This window comes from Gopherus evgoodei, chromosome 7 (assembly GCF_007399415.2).
Source record: "Gopherus evgoodei ecotype Sinaloan lineage chromosome 7, rGopEvg1_v1.p, whole genome shotgun sequence".
Taxonomy (NCBI): domain Eukaryota; kingdom Metazoa; phylum Chordata; order Testudines; family Testudinidae; genus Gopherus; species Gopherus evgoodei.
The window spans coordinates 72,721,385-72,747,470 of record NC_044328.1 but is presented as its reverse complement, the minus strand read 5'-3'; the positions used below and the strand labels follow the sequence as shown (position 1 = coordinate 72,747,470).

At 44.7% G+C, this 26,086-nt stretch overlaps 1 protein-coding gene across 4 annotated transcripts in view; it reads left to right on the top strand.

Annotated features, from left to right (window-relative positions):
* Positions 1–26,086, top strand: part of PIK3AP1 (phosphoinositide-3-kinase adaptor protein 1) — a 76,749-nt gene that overhangs the window by 35,924 nt on the left and 14,739 nt on the right. For all 4 annotated transcript variants that reach the window (XM_030570384.1, XM_030570382.1, XM_030570385.1 and 1 more), the window contains 7 exons: positions 717–865; positions 4,788–4,932; positions 9,243–9,385; positions 10,131–10,263; positions 12,456–12,652; positions 14,602–14,791; positions 24,034–24,129. In XM_030570384.1, coding sequence (XP_030426244.1) covers positions 717–865; positions 4,788–4,932; positions 9,243–9,385; positions 10,131–10,263; positions 12,456–12,652; positions 14,602–14,791; positions 24,034–24,129 — 1,053 coding nt within the window. The remainder of the gene's footprint in view (positions 1–716; positions 866–4,787; positions 4,933–9,242; positions 9,386–10,130; positions 10,264–12,455; positions 12,653–14,601; positions 14,792–24,033; positions 24,130–26,086) is intronic.

The following is a 26,086-nucleotide window of genomic DNA, read 5'->3' as shown; positions in this document are numbered from 1 at the left end:
GGGGTGAAGGAGCTTGGGGGGATAGGGATTCCAAGGGACCATCCCCTGAATTTTTGTGTAAATCACTTGTTAGTGTCAGCAAGGACAAGGAAAGGAATTTGTATCTTGGGGAAGTTTTTAACCTAAGCTGGTAGAATATAAGCTTAGGGGTCTCCATGCGCGTCCCCACATCTGTAACCCAGAATTCAGAGTTAGGGGGGAACCCTAACAGAGACTGATTGGGTTGGAGTAGAAAGAGTGGATCCAATAGTCTGATATAACTCTCTGTGGTGAGCAATACATGTAGGCCCTCAAAAGCAGGCTCATCATTGGCGCTAAGGGGGATCAATTATCCTTTAATTGCTTTGGGAGAGGAGTGTGCACTGTTAGAATCAGCCCAGCTGATGACCAAATTCCTGTAACTGATGTTTACATGTAGTCTTATTTTCATATGAATGGGGCTGTTGAATAAGCATATTCAGTGCCTCTACAGCAGGTCTGTGGAGCTGTATGTCTCTGTGACCAAATGCAAACCAACCCCAGACGTCCCGTTACAGGAATAAATGAGGAAACTTGGTCGATTCCCCTTTTTTCAACTAGATCTCCTTTTCTGAGTTCTTGTTTAAGAATTTCAACAGGTTCTCTTTTAGAATACTTTGAGGTTTGTGTTTCTCCATGCATCCGTGTATTATTAGTGCATGAGAATGGCCTAATGGGATTCTGTCTGCTTTGTTTAGATTCTGGCTGCGATTCTGTGACTGATACAGAGGCAGAAGACGAGAAAAACCCAGTTTATTCCAGGAAACTTGCAATGAGTCAGCAGCACGGGACATCCGAGAGCACCCTGGGAGACCTGGTGGTGCAGCCTGACCGCATACACTGTGGGGTACAGTATGTCCATTTTCTCTAGAGTTCTCGACATGGGACTGTACTGTGCACTAGTGGCTAGTGCTCTGCATTGCCATGCTGGAGACCCAAGCTCAGTTCTTTTCCTTCAGCCCCACCCCCAGTGTCTCCATCTCCTGAGATTCCTTCCCACAGCTCAGGAGCAATACCGTGACACTCAGTGTCCTACGGTTGTCCTGGCTGCACTGTAACTCCTCCGATGAAGACTTAAACAGGGTTGCCACCCAACCTGAAGGTTGTGGAAGAGGCTCAGGCTTTTATGGGCTTAGTCAGGTTGGTGGTATATAATAAGTCGTGGTGGATTATATTCAGGTTCTGGGGTTAACACACCATTTTGTAAGGGTCCTAAGGCACTTCCTGCAAATTTTCTGGGATCAGTTTCCTGCCTCTTCTGAAAGACAGCATCTTTGTCAGCACTGCTCATCTCCCCTGCCTCTCCCCCCAAATGGAGAGTACTGTACATATGCCCCAGCAAACTCTGTCACAAGAGCACCACCTAATGGAGCACCAACTTCATTTCCCTCCATATCTGGGGGTATATGTTCTGGGTCTGACCCAGCCTGATACTGCTCAGTTTGAGATCTGATGTCCATGCAGCTTGAGGTACTGACTGTTACAGGAGACTTGAAAAACCCAACAGCTAAGCAGCATTGCAGTGTTGCAATGTGACCACCAGTTTACGCTATTTCCTTTTCATGCATTGTGGAAAAGGCGCCAGCTTAGCCTTTTAGTGCAATGAAACAAGGGCAGCAACTCGATATGTTTCCGTACTTGTAACGGTGTGGCCAACTCCCAGGCTTTTATAGTTTCTCCATATTTGGAGTCTGTTTTAAAGCCCCAGCTCCTGGAGTCATGTGACCATGGGACACTCTGCTTTTATTTAGAGTTTCTAGGCTTCATGTTTGCAGAGAAGCTTGAAAACATGAGCCATAAAAGCACAGATTACTAGGCAACTGAGAATCCAAAATCCATTTAACAAGAATTTTTAAGCCATTCATGATATTTTTGCAACCGATTCTTGATTTTTGGATGCTAGAGGTTGGCGGTATTGTTGTCACCTCGTCTAAAATGGCTTTACCATACTGGGAGTTTCTGGATCAGATGCACAGTAGCAAAATATGCTCCCATGTTCAGAAAGGGGCGGAGAGGGTGGTGGGTCTGAAACATACTCTTAGGCCTTTGCTTCCAGATCTGGGGGTGCTGAGAGTGACAGAGGTGAAACTCACAACTCCTGTGGCTGGGACAAGGGTTTGTTTAACTGCAGCAGCATGACCCCTACTGGGCACTATGTGTAACTGAATTTGAGCTTCTAATGGAGTTCTAAGCTTTACCTACCTGTAGCACAAGGCGGTGTGTGGTGGCATCTGAACACGCTGGAACATAGGAGAACGAATGCTGCTGTTGAACTGGAGTGGTGCCCTGTGTGGCAGAAGCATTCCTTAGTGGGACGGAACGGGGGTGGGAATAGATTCAAAGGAAATAGCTGATTGTGTTTTGTGAAACATCCTCGTCTGTGACTGAAGCCTAAGATCTTTGTGTGCTCTCCTCGCTATGACTGACATGGAGACAACCTCACCACAAAGAGTAAAGTTAACTGGGCAGCCTCAAGATCTTGTGGGGTGAAGCATCTTGAAAAAAGAAACCTGGGGTACGTTTGGAACTTCCTGGACAGCTGTAAGTGCCACATCCATGGGAACGATGCTGCTACCACCCCTGTGCATTTACTGGGCAATCCATCATCTCAGGGCATTTCCAGGTTACATCAGAGCCTCATGTGTTACCAGCACTCTACATGCTATAAAGCTTTATCCATTTCTAGTGCCTTCCACATGGTGATAACAGGCCTTCATGAATTAAGCCTCACAACAACGTGTGCTGTAGGTAACTCACTTCTGCCTTTGTTTCCTCATGTTTAAAATAAAGATAAGTGCATTGTCCGAGGTGTCACTGGCAATGGCTAGGAATCTCAAACTCATGGCATGATACAATCATAGATGATCTAAGACTGAGGGGGAAATCAGAAGCTGAGGTAGGCTCTCTCTGTCCTCTTTGGTACCTAGAAATGGCTGAATGCTCTGCTTTTAATAGGCTCTATCCCACTGGCATGGTTGAGAGATCCTGGTCTACTGCATAAGAGACTGTGAGCATGAAAAGACCTACAGGATACTGGTAGATTACAATCACTGTAGTAGATGACCTGTTAGTGTAACAAAACACTTAAGTAATTACATTTAAGGTACTGGTGATCTTTAAAGCCTTGGCTATGTGAGAAAAGAGTAACACTATCTTTACTTCATAGCATATAAGATGTTAGATGCCCATACCCTGTGTTGGCAGACTAAGATTGGCTGGGAGTCTTATTAGTCCCTAGGATAATATTCTCCAGGGTTGGCAGTAAGATCCTTCACCTGAGAATCTGGGCCAGGAATTCACTCCCCTTCACAGTTCAGCAGAGCCAAAGCTGAGTGAGAGTTACAGCATGATGTAAGAGAGAGTGATTTTTGGTTTAACTTCCCCTCTCAGAGTTCATAGTTCTGTGGCACTGAAATACTTTGGATTACAAATAGAGCTTTTGCTGGACAGGTGCTGTACAAATAGATACAAGAAGTAACCAATAATCTGAGGAAGTCATAATACGTCTTTTGGAGCTGAAAAGGAAATGTATATTTGTTCCAATTTGCTTTCTTTGATCCTCTCCTGAGCATGAGCAATAACATCGTGATGGCTGTGCTGTTTGGAGTAATAGCAGGAAAAACTCACTTTCCGGGTAAGAAGCTATGAAGCTGAAACTGTACAAGCAAGTAGCAGAGATCCCAGCTCTGTCCACAAACTCCATCTGCAAAACTCCTCTGTTTGTGCTGGTATATGCTCATAACAAGAGATCTTGCTGGTTATACCTGGAGCAGAGGATGCTGTTGACAGAGTTATAATCTGTGCAAGGCTATGATGGAATTGAGAAGCATCACATTCATGAGCAGTAAAACTAGGCATTCTGGGCACTGCCTCATCTGTGCAACACAAAGGAATTACATATAACTTAGATTGCAGAAGCAGCTGGGACTGGGTTCCTGTTGTGCCAGGTGCTGCTCCAACACGCAAAATGTAGCCCCTTCCCCCGAGAGTTAACCAGTTTCTGATGTCTACGCTACAGACCTTACAGCTGCACAGTGGTACCAGTGCGGGAGAGAGCTCTCCTGCCAGCATAATTAAACTACCCCCAACGAGCGGTGGCAGTAGCTATGTCAGCGGGATAGCACTGTCGTCATCCCTGTTTTTGATGAAACTTCTGTCAGTCAGGGGTGTGTGGTTTTTCACACCTCTGACCAACAGAAGTTTTACTGACAAAAGTGCTAGTGTAGACAAAGCCTTAGAAGTTGTGGATTATAGATCACGATGTAGACAGGGTCCAATATTTGTTTTAGGACTTGTCCTTCACATGCTCTTGAGCCTAAGGGAGCCATTTATGATGCTAATGAAACCAATATAGTGTGCTCATGATATTTCATTTCCTGGCTAGTGGGTGCCACAAGCACCGATTTCATATTTTCACCATATAAATGGCACCCCGAGGCATTAAAACCTGTCACCTAAACACAGATGCAAGCACCAGGATATCTGGCAGTTTTACAGCCTGCCCCAATCCACTGTCTTCAGCTTTATTCAGCCATCCACAGAACCCAGATACAGAGCTCTGTGTGTGATGCTGAAATCTGACATGGAAGAAGTTTCTCAGCAATCACTTGTAGTGAGTTACTTTTTCCAAGTGGAGTTTAGAGGCCCTGAAAAGGTGTCCCCACTGCTCTGAGCTGAATTCAGCAGGGGGGGAGAGCAGCGTGGGGGTTGCAGTGAAGAACGGCTCCAGGATATTGTGAACCTACATGTTGTGATGCCTTTACTCCTAGGTGCAGACAACACTTTATATTATCATGAAATGTAAACTGGATTGTCAAGTGAGAACAGAAGTTGAATTCTTTCCGGTGAATGCCCAATCTGTGCGTGTGCCAGCCAAGATGGAAAATGAATACACTGTCTCCGTACAGGCTCCTGGTAGGTAGAACTTCTCCCTCTGGGAATTAAACTGTTGCAGATGGGAACAATCTAGAGGCTGGAACACAAAAAGCTAGAGGCAGGGAAATCACAAACTTCTACTTCCTCCCAGCTCTGCGTCTGAGGCCTGGGCTACACTAGCAGGGGGTTTCAAACTAAGATATGCAACTTCAGCTACACAAATAGCGTAGCTGAAGTCGAAGTATCTTAGTTCGATTCACCTGGCCGTCCTCATGACAGCAAGTCGATTGCCGTGGCTCCCCCGTCGACTCTGCTTACTCCTCCTGCCGAGGTGGAGTACGGGTGTCAATTAGCGGATCAATTTATCGTGTCCAGACGAGATGCGATAAATCGATCCTCAATACATTGAACACTACCCGCCGATCCGGCAGGTAGCATAGACGTACCCTTAGTGTGGGATTGTCCCCTGTGCGTTTGTGTCCCCAGTCAGTAAGGTCAGGATTGTAATGCTTGCCCTCCTCATCGGACATTTTGAAGAACAGTTATCGCTTGTGCAGCAGTTGGAAGCTGAATGAATCCATAGAAGTGCAGAATATTATCACTGCCACCAAGGCATCAGAAAAAGATTGATGCCAGAAATGACGTTCTTTGTATGGAATGGCTTCAAAGGACGCAGCTGGGTAGTACAGGCACAAAATATAACTGCTGGGAAAGTTTGACATTTAAGCAGTTTTTTTAGCACTCTTTATGTTGGGAATTTAAATATCCCTCAAAAAGGTAAAAAACACAAATGCAACAGTGCTTGTCTAATTCATGGGAATCCATGGGACACTGGTATCGGAAGTGAAACTTGCTGGGTGAAAAATGAGATCCACTTCAATTTAGGCTTAAACAGTTTCTTTTAGCCTTGATTATGTATGTTTTAAGACAATGCTATTGTCACCTAGCAATTACATATACACACAAAAACAGATAAGGCAAGAAAATAAATGATCAAGTTACCTTCCTTGAGGCCAGAGTGATTCTTAAAATCTCTGGTCTCTACTATGTTCAACTCTTCTTCCTCTGTGTCTTCTCCACTTTCTTATTGTCAGTCTCTATCTTTTATTCCCTGTTCCTTAATTTTGTGCAGGCTCAGTTTACCAAGTTACCTAATCTATGTCCTTATCTAGTCTAAACCACTAATTTATCATATGTAAATCACAATAACTAACCTCAAATATTACATTCATGCTTATCCTGCTAAAACTTACTATTTTCTGTCTGGTTTCCAACACATCTATTCTCTGCTTTCAGCCCCATTGACTCCATCCAGTCATTCTTCTCTTACAGTAGTTGTTTATTCTTCTTTCTGGTATGATTTTGTGGCCCTGGGTTTTTACACATTAGCTTGTCTTGCTGGGAGGGAGAGGGGGTGCACCAGATTTACTCCAAAGCTACCAGCTCCCTCTTCTTCACCTTCCTGTCTGCATAGGCCAATAATTTTACTGATAAGATAAGCAAACCACTTTTCTTATCAGCACAATCTGAACTGCTATGTCCCTTGAAACACATACAAAAAGCAAACAGATCTTTCTATTTCCTAACAGTAATATATACAATCATTATTTAATATCTATTTGTGGTACATAATTCATTACACACGTCTCTAACAAACTGATTAGTGTAGCTTGCTCTTTAATTCATGCAAACCCATTTATTTGCTCTGGGTTTGTAAAATAACCAGATTGAAAATTACGAACCTAAACTTAGATTTTTGGCCCAAAGTTTAGCAGTGGGGTTTCTGAGGTGTCTTATACATTTGTGGTAGCTTCCCGATAGAGTTAGTTAATCCACATCCATTTAGATTTCTTGAGTCAAGTGGCTCTGCTGCTTCATTTGAGAAAAGGTCATAATTAGAACTGGGCAACATTTTTCATCTGAAAGTTTTTTCAGCACAAAATGCAAATTCATGTTGACCAAAACATTTTGTGAATTCATGTCAAAGTCATGAATGGTTTCGGTTGAAAAATAAAAATCTTATTTTCCCCCCCCCAAAAGTCAAAACAAAATGTTTTGATTGTTCAATTTGAAATGATTTTTCATTAAGAAAGTTCCTTCAATTTATTTAAAAACCTCAAATGAAACAACTTTTTTTTCCAACTTTTTGGTTTTCTGAAAAAATGTTAGTTTTGACTAGAAACAAAATCTTTTTTTCCTGGAACAAACAGCAAATCAAAAAATCATTATTTGCACATAAGGTCCTAACGTGACAGTCTGAGGAATAGAGGGCCAAATCATTACACCTCTTCAGCCTCCCTGAAGTCAGTGGATAGAATGAGGAGAACTTGGCCCAGCAAACAGTTAAGGTAGTGTGTCTAAAACAAGACTGTTAATGTAAATACTAAGGCTGTCAAGCGATTAAAAAAATTAATCACGATTAATCACGCAATTAATCCCACTGTTAAATAACAATAGAATACTATTTAAATATTTTGGGATGTTTTCTACATTTTCAAAAATATTGATTTCAATTACAACACAATACAAAATGTACAGTGCTCACTTTATAGTTATTTTTATTACAAATATTTGCACTGTAAAAAACAAAAGAAATAGTATTTTTCAGTTCACCTAATATGAGTACTGTAGTGCAATCTCTTTATCATGAAAGTCGAACTTTCAAATGTAGAATTATGTACAAAAAAACTGCATTAAAAAATAAAACAATGTAAAATTTTAGATTCTGCAGGTCCACTTCTTGTTCAGCCAATCGCTCAGACAAACAAGTTTATTTACATTTCCAGGAGATAGTGCTGACCATTTCTTGTTCACAGTGTCACCTGAAAGTGAGAACAGGTGTTCTCATGGCACTGTTGTAGCTGGCATTGCAAGATATTTACATGCCAGATATGGTAAAGATTCCTATGTCCCTTCATGCTTCAACCACCATTCCAGAGGACATTGTCCATGCCCATGACAGGTTCTGCTCGATAACAATCCAAAGCAGTGCAGACTGTTCATTTTCATCATCTGAGTCAGATGCCACAAGCAGAAGGTTGATTTTCTTTTTTGGTGGTTCAGGTTCTGTAGTTTCCGCATTGGAGTGTTTCTGTTTTAAGACTTCTGAAAGCATGCTCCCCACCTTGTTCACTCAGATTTTGGAAGGCACTTCAGATTCTTAAACCTTGGGTCAAGTGCTGTAGCTATCTTTAGAAATCTCACAATGGTACTTTCTTTGCATTTCGTGAAATCTGCAGTGAAAGTGTTCTGAAAAAGAACAACATGTGCTGGGTCATCATCCAAGATGGCTACGACAAGAAATATATGGTGGAATGTGGGTAAAGCAGAGCAGGGGATAATCAGTTCTCCGCCAAGGAGTTCAGTCACAAATTTAATTAATGCATTGTTTTTTTAACGAGCGTCATCATCATGGACACATGTTCTCTGGAATGGTGGCCGAAGCATAAAGGAGCATACAAATGTTTAGCATATCTGGCACATAAATACCTTGCAATGCCAGCTACAAAAGTGCCATGCAAATGCCTGTTCTCATTTTCTGGTGACACTGTAAATAAAAAGAGGTCAGCATTATCTCCTGCAAATGTAAACAAACTTGTTTGTCTGAGCGACTGGCTGAACAAGAAGTAGGACTGAGTGGACTTGTAGGCTCTGAAGTTTTATATTGTTTTGTTTTTGAGTGCAGTTATGTAACAAAAAAAACCCCACACTTGTAAGTTGCACTTTCACGACAAAAAGATTGCACTACAGTACTTATATGAGGTGAACTGAAAATTACTATTTCTTTTATTTATCATTTTTACAGTGCAAATATTTGTAATAAAAAATAATATACACTTTGATTTCAATTACAGTACAGAATACAACATATATGAAAATGTAGAAAAAACATCCAAAGTATTAAATAAATTTCAGTTAGTATTCTATTGTTTAACAATGTGATTTAAACTGTGATAGCTCAGTGGTTTAAGCATTGGCCTGCTAAATCCAGGGTTGTGAGTTCAATCCTTGAGGGGGCCACTTAGGGATCTGAGGCAAAATCAGTATTTGGTCTTGCTAGTGAAGGCAGGGGATTGGACTCAATGACCTTTCAGGGTCCCGTCCAGCTCTATGAGATAGATAGAAATTAAAGATTAATCTTTAATTAAAGATTATGTCATGTGATGAAATCTCCAGGAATACATCCAACCAAAATTGGTAACCCTACTGACACATGCCAGATTCACCCAGAAACTGAAAAGCTTATGCTGATGGAGTGGCATGAAACCCTTCCTAATGTCAGTGCTGCTTCTGGGTGCTCATGCTCATTGCCCGTTTTTACTGGGGATTGTTTTCCTTTCCTTTGAAAGACTTAACATCTGGAGCAGCATCTCTGCGGATATATTCAGGTGACTTGATGGTGGGGGAAGCGAACATCAGCTATTACAGTGACATGGAAGAGATTGGCAACTTGTTGGCTAATGCAGCTAATCCAGTGGAGTTCATGTGCCAGGTAATGACAATGGACAAAAGGCAACGTTTGAAATCAGCTCTTTCTCGGCAGGAGGTGAGCAAACAAGATTTGCAAAGCGCTTGGAAGGAAAGAGCTTACTGGAAGGATAGAAATGTGATCTCATTGTTTTATTGCAGTCAATATTAATTAGGCCTAATGTTTCCCATCTGCAGAAAGCAGAGTGTGCTCTCTCCCTTTGAGGAGCTATGGTAACTCTTAAATCTATTGGCAGCTCAAGGAAAATGCAATAATTTAACCCCCCAGTTTAGACTTTGCTAACTTGAGAAACTGGATTTTACAGAACCTGGAGTAAGTCTTCAAGAAATAACAAATCATTTGGAAAGCCAAACATAAAAGCCTTGTGCAACATGTGAAACTGACCAGGCTAGTTGAGCATATCACAAAAAGTAAAGTAACTCCTTCATTTTTCACTTCTGTTTCAGGAAACGATTTACCGTAATTTTTGCATTCCAGACTCACTCACTGTGCTTTCCAATCTGCATACTCAGTCACTGAGAATAGTAGCAACTGATCATGTAACTAAATACAGTATCATGAATATGTATCAGGAAGCAGCTAAAATTGCACGTACAACCTTAACTTTGGCCCTTCTGGTCTTTGAGTGTGTAGCATTCTCTTCTTTTGACTTAGTCTTTTGTTTTTAACTTACTTTATACATCCAAACTGAGCTGAATGTCTGGCCTGAAAATGCCCACAAGATAAATTACTTTTCACTTCTGTTCAGGCCTTTAAAATAGTACCATATAACATAGAAGCTCTGGACAAACTGTTGACCGAGTCATTGAAGAACAACATTCCTGCAAGTGGCTTGCACCTGTTTGGAATCAACCAGCTGGAGGAAGAAGATATGACAACCAGTAAGTCTTTAAAAAATGTCCTTGTTACAACTCTCTGCCTGTAATCAATGGCTGTAAACTGAGTTGCCTGCAGCACCATGTAAAATGGAACGACAGGATTTTAACACACAAAGAATGGAGGAAAGAACCATTATCTTGGCAGGCCTGGGGCAGGGTGGACAATAATCTACGGCAAGATTTTCAAAAGTGCCTAGTGATGTTGGGCACCCAACGTGGGCTATCTTTAAAAGAAAATTGAGCCCCTGCTCTCTGAAAATGAGCTCCCTTTCAAGGTGTTAAACTGGCTGCTGTTGTATTAATTTAGATGGAATAAAGGGGCCCAAAGAGACAAAGGCATTAACATAACCTTGTCACTGTCCAACATTAAACGAGGTTTGGGATTTGATATCTAGAGACCTCAGCAATGCAAAAAACAAACAAACAAATAAACCCATTAAACTCTTTATTGAAAGATACAGAAAAGAAGGAAAAACAGTTAATAGCATTTGAAATGTAGGGTATTAAATACAGTTTTCATTTTAACAACATCCCTTGTTCTCTTTCCTTTAGCTGGAGAGAGTTTTTAGAATTTTAGAAGGATCCCAGTAGATGTTGGAGGTGGCAGCCATGAGGGTGAAACTTGCGCCAGTAGCCAATTTTTCTCCCCAAAGTTTCTTAATGACCCCAAAAGGGAGTGCCGGGTGCAATAGCCCATCCCCTCATTATTTTCTCCCTCAGCTGGGCCTAATATCCAACATACCCATTTTGGTTGAGTCATTTTTCGTCCTCAGTCCCTCTTGTTCACCAGGCATGTTCTTAACACAGTCCTTGAATTGTATCAGGAGGCCTTTATGTTTGGACTAGTTCAGTATTCTGTCTCCTTTTTGTACCTTTTCCCATCAACATTGGTTATTCTATTGTGACAGTTTATGCACTTTCACTTCCTTGTTCCTGTTGAGCTCACAATTAGAGTAAATTGGGAGGCCCAGGGCCCGAAATCACTTGTCACTCCTGAAAGTCTTGGCCAACTTTTTTTGTAAAAGTAATGAGTGCAGTGAAGATCACCTTGACTATGTGCCTTAGGACCTGCCTGGGCAGCGCTTACAGCCTCAGCAGTGAGATACAGCAATGTCTCTAAAAACAGGCCCAGTTTGGTAGTGGGAGATTTGATTTTAAATGCCTGGATCAGAGCAGCCTTTCCAGGTGCGGTACCTTGTTGTTGTGGTCAGAGTGCTGCTGAATTCCCCGGGATTAGCACATAGCTTTTGGGGATCTTGGCCAGCACCCCAGGACCCCTTTCTTGGCAGTATTTTCCCCTATCCCTCTTCTGTATTGCCTGCCTCTGTGTTTAATCTCCTGATCCTCACTTTGCTGACACCCAGCTGGGGTTGGCTGAACAGTGCTGCTCCTTGAATATCCAGAAAGAGCCCCAGTAAACCAGGCAGCTCCCTTTTCCCCCATGCCAGATGGAGCCCTCCTCAGCCTCTGTCCTGGGCAGTGCCTGACATGGGCTGTGCTCATCTGCGTCACCACTATTCATGAGCAAAGCATGCTCCTTGGCATGGAACCAGCACATGCACGGGCACTCTGGGAGGCGACTTTACGAACTTTGCTCAGGCTGAAATTAGCCATGTGCTTCTTCACCATGATGTCATGCATCTGCCGCTGTTAGTGAGAATGCACCTTGTTCGTTGCTAACTCTGCCATCTAGTTTCTTGAGGGTTCACTATCCCGCCCCCAACACCTGATGTGCTCCCCTACCTCATGTTGCTGATGCATTCACCAGAGAACAGCTTTTCCATTTTCACTGTCTTCTCCCAGCCCTTCCAGCTGGGGCCAAATGCAATGCCAGTGGTGCCCCAGTGTGCCAGGCAGGTGTGCCCTCCTGCAGCATTTTTCATGAGAGGATCTAAGTGTCTTTGAAGCTGAGATTTTCATGACTAAGTTGCAGCTTTGAAATGCCTTAAGGGATTTGGATGCCAAACTCCCAGGAAAACCAATGGGAACTGGGCATCCGAATGTCCTAGATAGCTCTGGCTGGCTCAGCTCTGCAAGCTAAGCTCCGCTCCATTCTGACATGGTGGAGCTCTTCCAGGGCTATTTAATGTGCTGCTTTTGTGTGCCTCCCCCTTTACTAGCCGCTGCATTCATCACCCACCGGGTGCGTTGATGCCAGAGAAGAGCTTGATTTTTAAAAGCCTTTGTTCTCTCAGATCAGAGGGACGAAGAGCTGCCAACGCTACTTCACTTCGCTGCAAAATATGGTCTGAAGAACCTTACAGCGCTGCTGCTTACTTGCCCAGGAGCCCTGCAAGCCTACAGCGTAGCCAACAAGTATGGGTACTACCCGAACAACATTGCCGAAATCCATGGCTTTAAGGACCTGCGGCAGTTCATTGACGAATATGTGGTAAGAGGGGGCATGCACTTTGTACAGTGAAAGCTGCCCCAGATTGCTGTCCATCAGGCTGGTAACCTGTCACTGAGGACGGTGCTGCGCACTGGGATGGCAAGCAGTGGAGAAGGGTGGAGGGGAAGTTGGCATACCATGGCTCCTCTCTGCTGTAAGATGGGGCTGGCAGCTGGGTGCAGCATGGGAGACTGGGGAAGATGGGTAGAGGGCTCTCAGAGAAGAGCAGAAGAGATAGAAACAGAATATGTACTTCTGGTCCCCTTCACTCACAACCCTCGGGACCAGCGTGCTGCTACCGATGCGTCCGTGGCATCCGACCCCTGGTGTAAAGCCCCTGAGATAAACCCTAATGCTGCCAAAGCTGCAGCCCCTCCATCCTGTTCTGTCCAGAGAAGGGCCATGGCACTGACTCAGAGTGTTCTGGGACATTGGGGCCCCAGAACTCTCTCTGGTTGCCTGCACTTCAAAGTCTTTGCACAGTTGTCACTTCAAAGCAGCAGGAAAAGGAGCTGAGGGGAAGTGCTCTGAAAGTGGCAAGCACTATGCAAGCACAAGGGTGACGCCTTGGGTTTAGATCTCTGTGCAGAAGGTCTTGCACTTGTTAGCTTGGGGGTTACATGGTCAAAAGTGGAGGTACTTAATGAGACAATGGACACCAGTAGGGGTGAAGCCCTGTTTTGAAGACTTGGGTGCTGCTTAGGTCTTGTGATGGTTTTCTGCACAAAGGCAAGTGACAGCCTCAAATGGACTGTGCAGGCTTCTGATGGGAAGCTACTAGCTAGGTTGTGTGGCCTTGCTCCGAAATCAGTGGGGTTACAAGGCTGTGAATCATCTCTCTTTCATTAAAACCTGTGTACTTCCGGGAGAAGTGCAGGAGGCTGAGAAAATCCAGCTGCCTCCAGCCCTATTCTTTGGTCAATACACCACGAGCATCACAGGCCTGGCCTGGCCTGTGCTAGCTGTTTCTCTCACGCCTGTTGTGGTGAGAGAGCTAGTCAGGCTTGAAATAGCAGCCCCAATGCGCTATCCCCCATGCCTTGTTTACTGTAAGCACAAGTCAGTGGTCTGCGTTAGTGCAGCCACTGGTGGGGGCGAGAGCCAGAGATGCTAACAACTAAAAAGGCACTGTAGCAATAGCTAGAGGAGGCGAGGTGAGACGGCTCCTTCCAGCTGTATGGCAGAGAGCTAGTGGCTTGGCCTGGAGCATAGTCAGTGCTGGGTTTTGGGGAGAGCAACTTGGGAAGCGTTCTGCCTTACCAGCACAGGCCTTGTAAAGTTAGTGCTGCTCTCTAGCGCAGCAGCTGCACAAAGAATTCCATTGCCCTGAGAAATGAAAGTTGCTGGTATTACACGAGCGATGATCAGCAGTTTCCTGTTGGTCTCTCGGAGGAGGCGAGCTGTGCACTTCCAGAACACATAACTTCATGTTCTAGTACAGCTGTCAAAAAAAGAGGAAACTAAATCCAGAGTGAAGCAGGGAGTGGCCCTTTCTCACAGTGCTTGGGGTGTAAGGAACTGTTTCTTCGACCCACATCTCCAGCTAAAGCCTCCAATGGCAGCTTTTGTTGAGCCATCACCACTTTAGATATGGGTTTACACTGGAAGGCTCTTTCCATAACAAGTGTGTGGCAGATTTATCCTGATATTGGCACTGATTTTCCAGAAGGGGAGACCTGCAGATGCAGTTGTGGGCTCGGAGGATGGATGTGCTGGTGAAAAATACCAGACTGATGTCCCTGGAGACTTACGTCCTCTGCTTGCTTATAGCATGGGCAGCAATTAAATCTCCTAATTCTGGACACGGGATGGAGGCAACTTTTAAAAACATTTTGCACATCACTCCGTAAATCTGAACATGCTAATACACTACACTTCACACAACAAGAGCAGCTTTATTTCTCAGATGCTCTCTTTACTGATTCTTTTGCTTACACTCCCTTCTCCAGGAAACTGCTGATATGCTGAAGAGTCACATTAAGGAGGAGCTGATGCAGGGTGAGGAAGATGATTCTGTTTATGAGTCCATGGCTCACCTCTCCACCGACCTGCTGATGAAATGCTCCCTGAATCCTGGCTGTGATGATGAGCTCTATGAATCCATGGCCAACTTTGCCCCTGATGCCACAGATGATCTGTGTATGTATAGACGTTAAGTTGTGTGGAGTGTTGCAGGCCTTGGCTTAACAAAATAAGAGATTTAGTTTGACGAGTGTTTACACATAGCAGTTCCCTGACTGCATTTATAATGTGTTTTGATTGTAACATTTCTGCTCTGTCCGCACCAGCAACACTAAAAGATGGTTGGGCTACTGTTGGCTTTGAGATAACAGGCATAAAAAGAAGTAACACTTTCATCATTAGACTGCAGATCTTACTCTGCATGAAAGGAGTATGTTAAAAAAAAAAAAGGCACCTCCTGTACGGTAGGGCTGATCTCTTAAGAGGAAGGACAAGGAACTACAGTCTGATGTAGAAGCTGAGAAGCCAATGTAGTGACTTGAGGGGAGGCGGGACAAATTAAAAAGTGTGGGTTGCTACTGTTTAACTGCTTGTGAGAAAATCAGCTGTCAGTGGAGGGGAGGATATTGACACTTAAAAAAATTCACTGCTTTGAGGAGACTTCTCCTACTGAAACACTTCTGCGTATAGACAATATATCTTGGATTGCTCCCCTCTCCCCATATGAATATGAAGGAAACTATAAAACAAGATCTGTGTTGCTTAGGGGTTCATTTGCCACTGCTGTTTATTCTTCACTTGAATTCATAATCCCGTCTTTGTGATGTCTCATTTGGTTGCTACATTATGTTGCTACAAAACCAGGTTGTTAGGATTTCAGGTGGAGAATAAGCAGCAGGAACAATTGAATGCTTCAGCCAGAAAGATCCTATTGTCCCTAGTACTTGAGTGAGGGCTGGGGAGCTGTGGCTAACGTGTGCTGTTTCAGAAGTAGTCTGCGTAGAATTGATTTCTAGATGTTGGTTTAGAACATAGAACTATCTATGGAGACTGGGTGGATCCCTGTGTAAGGTATTTAATATGGGCAGGGCAAAAAACTTGGAGGAAAAACTAGTTGAGTTTAGTGGGTTGAAATGCTGAAACTCTACAGAAACGCAGGAGAACTTCCTACATCAAAAGAATGAGTGTTTCCTATAACTTACTCTCAGACTTTTGAATCGGAATGTAGAATGCAGCTATGCTCTCAAAATGGCCTCATGAGATTCCGTACTGTGTTCTCTGACTTCAGATCAAATGTGCTCAGCTGATGAGTAAAAGTAGGCTGATTACCAGTCCTGCAAACTTGGGGTCTGAGTCAGGCTGCACTTCCTGAACCTCACCAGTAGCAAAGGTTCTGTAGGCCCCAATGTGCTCTCACGACACATGCACAAGGCCAGTGACTTTGGTGGCTTTGCAGAGGTCTGAAAGACTAGAACGACGTGATTCTCTTGGTGCACAAAAAGTAACTGAATCCAGCTTACACGCTGCTGTATGGGCTCTGCAGTGCTGGCGGAAGTAAAGAACAAAAAGTTCTGTAACAAATGGGCATCTTGGCTCTGAATTCTCACAACGAGCAGATCTGAATAAGAGGGTAACATTTTAAAAACTCTGCAGAACAGAGCTGTTTAAATCTGAGGTTTGGTCTGTCTGCATGGCCAAAGAGCCTCTTGCGCTTTCTGTAACAGCGTGTTTGCTCTTGTGTCCAGAGCTGTGCTGTGTTTTCTGTACTCCTCATGGCAATCCCTTTCTACTCCAGGGGCTGGTGGTGGTATAAAGAATAAATCTTTGAAGGCCTTACGGAGTCTTTACCTGGGAAAATTCTTAGGCCTAAATAGTTTTCGCCCCTATGTAACTGTATTGGTGTAGAGACAGATACAGCCCAACTGGTGGGGTAACTTAGTGTTGATGGTGTTATTTCAGCATACAGGTGTTTGACTGGTGTCTGAAATAAGCTGTACTGATATCAAGACAAGCCCTTACTGAAAGTGGTGGGAGTGTTGCCTGAGTTAGGACTGACTTAATGATTATAGACTTCAAGATTTGGCACCTAGTTAAAGCTCTGTGGAAATGAAAGACTACACAGAAAAGTGAAACATGATGTTTGTTCAAGCAGCAAAGAATCCTGTGGCACCTTATAGACTAACAGACGTTTTGGAGCATGAGCTTTCATGGGTGAATACCCACTTCGTCAGATGCATGTAGTGGAAATTTCCAGGAGCAGGTATATATATGCAGGCAAGCTAGAGATAATGAGGTAGTTCAATCAGGGAGGATGAGGCCCTGTTCTAGCAGTTGAGGTGTGAAAACCAAGGGAGGAGAAACTAGTTCTGTAATTGGCAAGCCATTCCCAGTCTTTGTTTAATCCTGAGCTGATGGTGTCAAATTTGCAGATGAACTGAAGCTCAGCAGTTTCTCTTTGAAGTTTGGTCCTGAAGTTTTTTTGCTGCAGGATGGCCACCTTAAGGTCTGCTATAGTGTGGCCAGGGAGGTTGATGTTTGTTGACACCTTTCCTCTAGGTTGGAACTGATTTCTAGTATTTCCAATGGCTTCTCTGAACAAGGGACGTATCAAGCTACAACCATATCAGCAACACGCCCACCTGGCAGGATTGGACCACAGTTCGTGCCACACACTTTGAGAAATGACCAGAGAAAGCTTGAAAGCACCAAGTGGTTAACTAGCTTAATGATAAGCTATTTGAAATGTAATCAATTTTTAAGCATTAAAAATAGCTTCAGGTTACACACTGGTACTGAGTCCCCCAGCTAGTCTCTAGTCTTGATTCCTTTAGACTTTTCAATGCTTTTTTCTCTCTCTGTTGGCCTAGGGAAATGGATTCTATGCAAGGAACACAGAATTTTTACTTTGTAGGTCTGACAGTTTCTCTAACCATTCAGTTCCAGAAAGAGGTGTTACTTGTGCTAGGATTAGGACAGATTTAGACACCAGTGTGATGTCTAAGCTGATAGTGTCCCATGAAGCTCAGTTTTAAGATGGGCCACCCAACCATACAGCTGGGAAAGAACTGTTCCTAAACAGAACTCTGTGTCCCTGGCCCTGTCCAGTGAAGGGTTATTCCCTACAGCCACTTCACCAGTGTCATTCTAAATGCTCATAACCTACTTCCCTTCACAAACTAGCACACAGCCAAATAGCTCTTACTGTTAAGAATATTTTTGATATTGAGCCTAAATTGTCCTCTGGTTAATTTCATCCCATTAATTGTAGGAATTCCCCCTTCAGTAGAATTGTCCCTCTGATTACATCTTACATTTGACCTTACAAGTATTTGAAACTTCCAGGTATAAGGAAATTGCAGCAGGCTTGTGTGGGTTGCAGGTAGCTGTTACAAACAGCAGCTGAGAGGTATGACAGGGGAGTTATCTTTTTCACCTCACTTCTGCATTGTGGACAAAGGGACCATTTTGTCTTAACCACTGTGAACTCTTTTCCTCCACCAACCTCTCCTGCTCAGTTCCAAACTCTGGATCAAGGAAATGTGGCCTTTTGAATGAGTCTGTATGCCAGAGCTGTTTTCCCGACTTCCACCTCCTAACTCTTGGGGGTTGACTAATTTTTAACTAGTGGGTTCTTTTTGATCTAAGTGCAGGGCAAACTTCCGTGCCTGGAATTGAAGGTGCTTTTCCTAAGAAGATGCCAGAGGGTAGGGTCTGATGTGCCTGATTAGTGAGGGCGTGTAGTGAAGCGTGTTGGAGGGAACAATGGAACAGTCTCCTTAAAGCATGGAGCAGAACACATCCTATCATGCAGTGAAATACCAGACAGTGTCAAGGAACTGGCCAAAGTCCCCATGACTGTAGATTGCCACTGTTCCCATCTCTTTCTTACACTGCAGAAGGCTCCATGTATTAAGGCCTTAGCACATGCAGCTCAGTGATGATCAACTGGAGCGTGAAGGTGCAGATTTGTTATGTTTTATCCAGTCTCTGAACCAATAAGGAGACCAATGATATACTTATAGGAGGAAAATAAGGGGGATTTCTGCCCTCCTCCAAGGCTATATGTTTCTTGACTCTGTTCCCAGCCAGGGGAAGGCATTTCCTTCCTCGACTAGATAGTTCTGTGACTCACATTTTGACTTGCTAATTATGAGTGTTATTTTTGTTTGCAGCCAAGGGTGCTGGGGGTGTGGGAGCACCCCCTGGCTTGAAGTGGTTTCCATCATAAACAGAGTTCACAGTTTGGTTCAATAGCTTTCAGTTCCCCCCCTGTACAAATTGTTTTAGCACTACTGTCTTCAGCCATAAAGCCCTGTAAATGGGTGGACTCACCCCTGCGGCGCCTCCTGCTGGTCACTTTAGGAATTAGCTCAGGTTCCAGTGGAGCACCCTCTGCAGGCCAGTGATCCACCTTGTTTCCTGCTATAGGCCCCATGTCCCTCCCTGGACCCCACTGCCCCTTTTACGTGGGGTTCTGCCCCCTGGCAGCAACTCCTTTTCCTTAGGGGTTTCCCCTCCCTGGGAACCCCCCACCCTCTAGCCCCACTTTGCTTCAGTGTAGGCTACTGCCAGTCATTGTCTAGCCCCATGCCCTGGGGCAGACTGCAGTATCAGCCACTCATCATCAGCAAAAGGGTTTGGACCTGCTGCCTTGGCCTACCCTTGGGTTGCACCCTACAACCCCAGTACCTCCTAGCCTAATCCTAGGCCGCAGCCTGGGGCTTTCCAGGCAGGAGCTCCCCAGCTCCACTGCCTTTCCCCAGCCCTGCTCCACACTAGGTACCTTGTCCGGTTTTCTGCAACCAGGCCCTTCTCTCTCTCTGAATGTAGAGAGAGGAAGACTATCTGCCCTTGGCTTCCCTGGCCTTCTTATTAGGCCCTGTTGCTCAGTTTGGGGTGTGGCCCCCAGCTGCAGCCACTTCCCCAATCAGTCCAGCCTAAAAGGGCTGCTTTCTCCAGCCCCAGCCCCAGCCCCTTCCCCGGGCTGTTTTTAACCCTTTCAGGGTAGGAGCAGAGATCCACTCTGCTACAAGCCCCCTTTTGCTCCTCCAGCAATTACTCAAATAACACTCTGCCCCTCTCTAGGGCCTGGCATCCACTGACTTCAGTGCATTTAACAAACTGCAATCTTCCAGCCAGGATCAGCCAAAGCACCCTAAAAGTGGGGGGACCACAGTTGCCCAAACTGTGGCCCCACCCCCATGTCACCCATCCCTCCAGGGATCCCACCCCTGTCCCACTCCTTTCCCCAAGATCCTGCCCCTGCACTGCCTCTCCCCGCGAGGCTCCACCCAGCACTCACTCCTCTCCGCACCATCCTCCTTACGTCCAGTAAAAAATGAAAAGACCATGACCCCCTGATTCTCCTTGTTCTGGCACCCCTGCTTCCGGCCACCTGAGGAGCATTAACTCCATTTTAGATGGGGAAATAACCATGTCACTTTCCCTCTGCTGCTGTGTGCATGTGACCTGGGACAAAGATCTGGGGCACCAGATTGCCTGCCTGATTCCCAGCCCTGTTACCTTAACTGTAGAGCATCCAGGTGCAGGTAGGCAACCTATGGCATGCGTGGCACACAAGCTGATTTTCAGTGGCACTCACACTGCCGGGGTCCTGACCACCAGTCGGGGGGGCTCTGCATTTTAATTTAATTTTAAATGAAGCTTCTTAAACATTTAAAAACCCTTATTTATTTTACATACAACAATAGTTTAGTGATATATTATAGAATTATAGAAAGAGACCTTCTAAAAACATTAAAATGTATTACCGGCACACGAAACCTTAAATTACAGTGAATAAATGAAGATTCGGCACACCACTTCTGAAACGTTGCAGACCCCTGCTTTAGAGAGTTAAATAGTTAGTCTCACAAGCCCCCTCTGGAAAGGACACTGCTGGAACAGCAGCTTTTAAATGATTGTGCCATGAAGTGCAGAACGAGGTTTCAGAACCCCTGAATCCTTACTAAGAGTGGATTTTGTTAGCTGTTCATGTTGTCTTTTCTCATGTTAGTGAGCTATGTTATTCCCATTCCCCTCCCCCCGCATAGACAAGGATTTTCTAACCTGTGTCTGTGGATTATAGGTAGTGCACAGAACTGCAGCCTTCTTGTCTTCCTCAGGTGAACAAAGGGAATCATGCACAAAATGTAACTGCTTTAAAAATCTGGGGTGGGATTATGGCAAAACACTAAAGTCTTTGTGTTAAGTAATAGAGAACTGACCTCTGAACACAGCTGGCTTTGTGTGTGCTCCGTAATAGCTGACCACAACTGTCTTTGAAGACTCAATGAAGAAGGGGGCAGGGGTTTCTTTACATGCTAACATTAAAGGAAGGTGCCGCCACACACTGAGGCAGCCCGTGTGTATTGTTGGTGTTTCTAAGACCAAGGGACAGTGACTGAACTTCCAGAAGGTCCAAGGCTCTACTGGCTGAATGAGAAGCTGTTAACCCACATGAAGTCTCCAGACAGAATAGGAAGGGAAATTGGAGGGCTGTCTTTTATCTTAAATCCTAGGTAGCATGACACCTGAGATTCCAGCATGGCTTCTCCTCTGCCTGCTGCCTTCACACCACAAGATCTTTCATCCTAGGTTCCCGGATTAGCTCAAGCAAACCTGGGGTCACTTGCAAACTATTGCTGGGCACCTGGCTGTGAGGCCCAGACTTTGTGGGTGACTCTTTTCCCCCTAATCCCTGCCCCAGAGTCTCGTTTCTGATGAGGTAGGGGGACTAGATAATCAATCTGGGGGATGTCCAAGACTTCAGCTCGGTCTGATGACATGGGTAGGACATTAATAGGTGTCATCTGTATACAAGGCAGATCTGTGTGCCAGGAGACAGTGATGTGATAATTGCCTGTCAGGCAAGCCTAAAATCCTGCCTACATCTGGGAGGCTAATCTCTCTCCCGTCGAGTCAGTGTCTGCAGTTCCCTGTGATCTTCCACTAACCTCTTCGCCTACTTCACTGAGTAATGTCACACACTTGATATTTTATTTATACTTCTAGCTCATCCTCCTACAGAGTCAGGTATTTGGGACAGTGCATGAGGATAACCTACCTCTGGTGTTTCGGCCTCTTATTTTTGTCCATTTGGAGTCTGCAGTACAGCAGTGTCTAATATATAAGCGGCTGAATTTCATACCAATTGGGTATTGTCCTTTGACTTCTGGCAAGTTTCCAGTGTGGCTCCCAGCTGGGCAAAGTTTGGGATCCCTGTTATAGTTTTCACTCTTCTTTGGCAAAACCAGCTTGGCCTTCTCCTGGGAAAGGATAAAAAAGAAAACCCCATAAATGGCACACATACCCTACAGGCAGTTGGTGGGATTAGTGAGTTGTTAACTATTCCTGGCTAATGTTCCGTAAAGCAGATCTGGTCTCTGCCATGGGTCACTCACTAATCAAGTGTAACAGTGATCCCTTCGTATAAGATTTTCTCTGCCTGAAATAGATTGACAACTTGTTGGTTAGATAGATTGATTTTACCCAGAAAAGCAGTAGCCTTATTATGCAGTAGTTATCTCCGGTAGTTGACACTACGTGGTGAAAAGATTTGGCTACGCAATAGAAAATTCCCCAACTTCCTGTTACTGTTCTGGTCTAATGATTCTGCAGAGCACTGAAAAAAAAGGAGAACATAAGACTGTCTCTTTGTTTTCTATGCAGAGAAGGAAAGGAATTTTGCACTCCCAACGCTGTCTGCTCCACTCTGAAATCCATACATCAGTGGCTTGATTTGTGCCTGATTGTATAAGTTGTAAATACCAGTCTGTTAATTATTGATTACTTGGATAAAAATGACAAGTTTCTGTACGAAGACGTGCCCTCTAATGCTGAAACATTGGACGTGGATAGCCAACTCCAGCTGAGCAGCCCAAAGTGTCTTCCAAACAGTAGCTAATCCTCAACGCCCTGCTGGCACCTTCACTGAACTCTCCACTACTCAGCTCTGTTGTTTGCCTCTGCCTGTACAGCAATGGCCTTCCTTAGCTGCGCACTTGAGGAAATTAGCAGAAACCCTGCACAAACCGTACTGAGCATAGCGACTTTCAGTGGCTTATAACTTGGCCACAGTAAAACCAACCTTGACCAAAACATGCATTTCCACAGATGGGGCCTGTAATAGTTAAAGCACTTGCTTAACATTCTTAAAGTTCATCCCTGATCAGCAAAGCCCAGAAGAATGTGCTCACATGTTTCCTTAAACAGGGGTCCACTCTCTGCTAGGATGATGCCTCCTGATCATTCAGGGGTATAGCGTGCAAGGTCAACACCCTTCCCATGGTTGCACACCATGTCTCCACCTCTCTCTCTGGGTCAGAAGCCCCACTTTTGCTCCATGAGTTGCTGCTGCCTCTTTGTGACTTGGCTTTCCAGCCAGGTCACACTGCATGTTTTCCCCTTCCTTCAGCAATCCTGGGCAGTCTTCCCATTCACTGCCGCAGAGTGCCACTTCCTCAGTGGCTGGCAGGAGAACCCGGATCCACCCTTTACTCCAGGTTCCAGCTCAGGAACCCTCTAGTTCCTTACTCTCTGGCACTGCCCCCATCCCCTGTAGGTTTGCTAGCAGTTAGAGGCTCCAACCACATTGGGGGTCCATTGTACTAACTGCTGTATAGATTTGTAGTAAAGACCGTCTCTATCTATCCTAAACAGCTTACAAACTTAATTTCCTCTCCAGCCATTTCAGCTGCAGAGCATCACAAAAAACTTGTTTGATGGGAATAGCATATCTGCCTTCATGTTAAACAGCTGAACTTTTCTATACACTAGTCTCCTCCAGACAGGGACAACACCTGGAAATTTCAGTCTGAAAGGTGAAAGTGTTGGGAAGTTATGGGCAAATAAAGACAGGGTTAAAATTTAGATGTAATTGTAGTGTTACTGCTCTACTGTTCTGGTGCTGGGTATTAGGTTTCGTCCATACTTAAAAAGGAGGTTGTCATAGCTACGGTGCTTAGAGGTGTGAAAAATCCACACCCGGAGCACAATAGCTATGCTGACCTAACTTCCGTTGTGCTAGCTACAGTCGCTCCGGGAGGTGGTGTTCCTACAGTGATGGAAAAACCCCTTCCATCAGGCTGGGTCTACACCATGTAGCTATGGTGCTAGAGTCCCTGTAGTGTAGACATGGTTTTAGACTGGATACAATGCAGTACATTCTCCTTTCAAAGTAGGCATGGAACTCCCACCAGTCTTACTGGGACTTAGCCCCACAAGCATCTCTTGAGGCAAATACTTGTACTTGGAATTGTCCAAATTGTCCATCCTAAAGTTGAGTGACTGGTCAGTGGGCCTGGATGTTTCAGAGATCTCAGGTCTGCTAATCATATTGGATTTGTGAACAGCTAATGGAAAACACAGTGTGGTTGAAGACATAGTTAACGGATTACTCTTCCCAATTGTTCTTCCAGATGTCGAGATGCTTCAGTCAAAACCCAAAGCCCCAGTCGATAGAGACCAGCTTTCTCTGAATATAAAAGACTCTATGATCCGCAAATTTTTAGAAGGTGAGAGCTGCAGGGCTGGGGGTGGAGAGTGGAAGTGGTGGAGGGTGGGTGGTTTAGGGTTAATTAAAATAAATTCTGTTTGAGATTTTGTCCTGCTCTGTAAGGATAGAAGCAAATCCCCAGTGCTCAAGGTGAACAGGTCCGCTGCACTGTGTATTTTCCCCATCTGCTGCAAAGTGTTCAGTACGGCAGGGAAGGTGGTTCACATATCTGCAGTCACACAACCAGCTCGATTTGTGTTTTAACTCAGAGTAAGATCCAGTTCTGGTTCTATCCGCTCCCACTTTATTAGGTGACATGAATATTCAGACAGGGAGGTTCTCCTGTATACACTCACCTTTCTGTGGCCTTCTGTCTCCATGCTAAGAAGACGTCAGCCCCCCGAAGGTGCCCGAGTGCAGATCTGCCTGGGGGAGGAGTTTGAGTTCTGACTAAGAGGTGGCTAATTATTATCTTCAACTACCTGGTTGTGTAGATAGGGATGTGGCCTCTGCATTGACTTCAGTGGGAAAGGATGGTGCCCAGAATCTCTCAGACCAGACCTCTGCTAGGTGCTTCATTGAGGTACCTGTCTTGAAGGCTTTGGCCCAGTTGGTTTCTGCACGTGCAATGCTCCAGAATGGGTTCTACTCTGTGGAAATGGCATAATGGGGCTCTAGGTTTTGTATCAAACATGCTCAGGTTTTCCTAACTAGCATCCCTGCGAACTCTGCCTGGCCCCTGAGAGCCAGTCTGGATTATACCCCTCTCTCACATCACCAGCAACTAAGGATCTGTCTACGCTGACAATTAGTTTGTGGCAAGCAGGGGTGTGAATGTACTCTGCACTAACCTGCCACAGACCAGCTGTCCACGTGGACACATTAACAAACTGTTAATGCCCATTTAATCTAGTCCCGTTTCAAAAAAGACTAGATCAAAGGCCTTTAACAAATGCGTCAGCAGTGTCCACGCAGACAGTTAGTCCATGGCAGGCTAGCGTGGAGTAGATTCACACCCCAGCTTGCCGAGAACTAGATGTTTGTGTTGACAAGCCCAAATTTCTGCAAATCAAACTAGGCCTTTAGTGATGCTGTGCAAGCGCACTGTCTGTAGGTGCAACTCATAGAATTTAGTGACCAATCCTGTGGCTGCACAAGAAGGAATCTAATCCAGCTCTCTCTGCTAAAAGTGTTTCTGTTGGGTTAAGAGGTAACAATCAAACATTTCTTGTCACTGAAGTCAGTAGATTTGACTGTACACACCTCCTGGGCCAGACAACCTAATGACAAAGTTGGCATCCAAAGTTGGCATCTTCTTTGGGGAGAGGAGGAGGCAAATATTAACTTTCAGAACCGAGAACAGTTCTTCTTTTGAACCCCATTGTTTCCGGCGTGGGCAGCCGTAAGTGATCAAAGATCATGAGACTGAGGGATTTTTCTCTGCTTTCTGCTTTGTGGGCCTTTACTATATGCTCAGGTCAGGTTTTCATGCTTTTCTCCAGAACTTTGAGGACTAGCAGCTGGCTTTTTATTTAAATGAAAGCAGAGGTTCTTGATTGCCCAGCACCACATGCTTTGACACTCATGCTAAAACTATGTTTTGGCAACACTGCTTCTAATATGGCTTATCCTGCTTGTACCAAATGCTGAACATCCAAGATCTGCCCTTGGGTAAAACATTTCACATAACTTGGGATGGATAGCTTGATGAAGTTAGTAGGGTGTTTGTTCAAATTCCAGCCTGTACAGGGAGGCTATCTTAAACCTTAATTATGGAAAGCTGGGGCATTTCTCCATACCACAGGAAGCTGTGGATGCGTAGGCAAAAAGACTGCTGTGGAAAATAGCGGCCTAGAAAGGAGAAATAAAACTCTGTGAGTTTGGATTCCTCTTACTCTTTGCTTGTGCAGGCCGGATAATTAACAGCCATGCAGCTATGAGGCCCTCTTGATGTCCAGCCACTAAGAATCTTAATC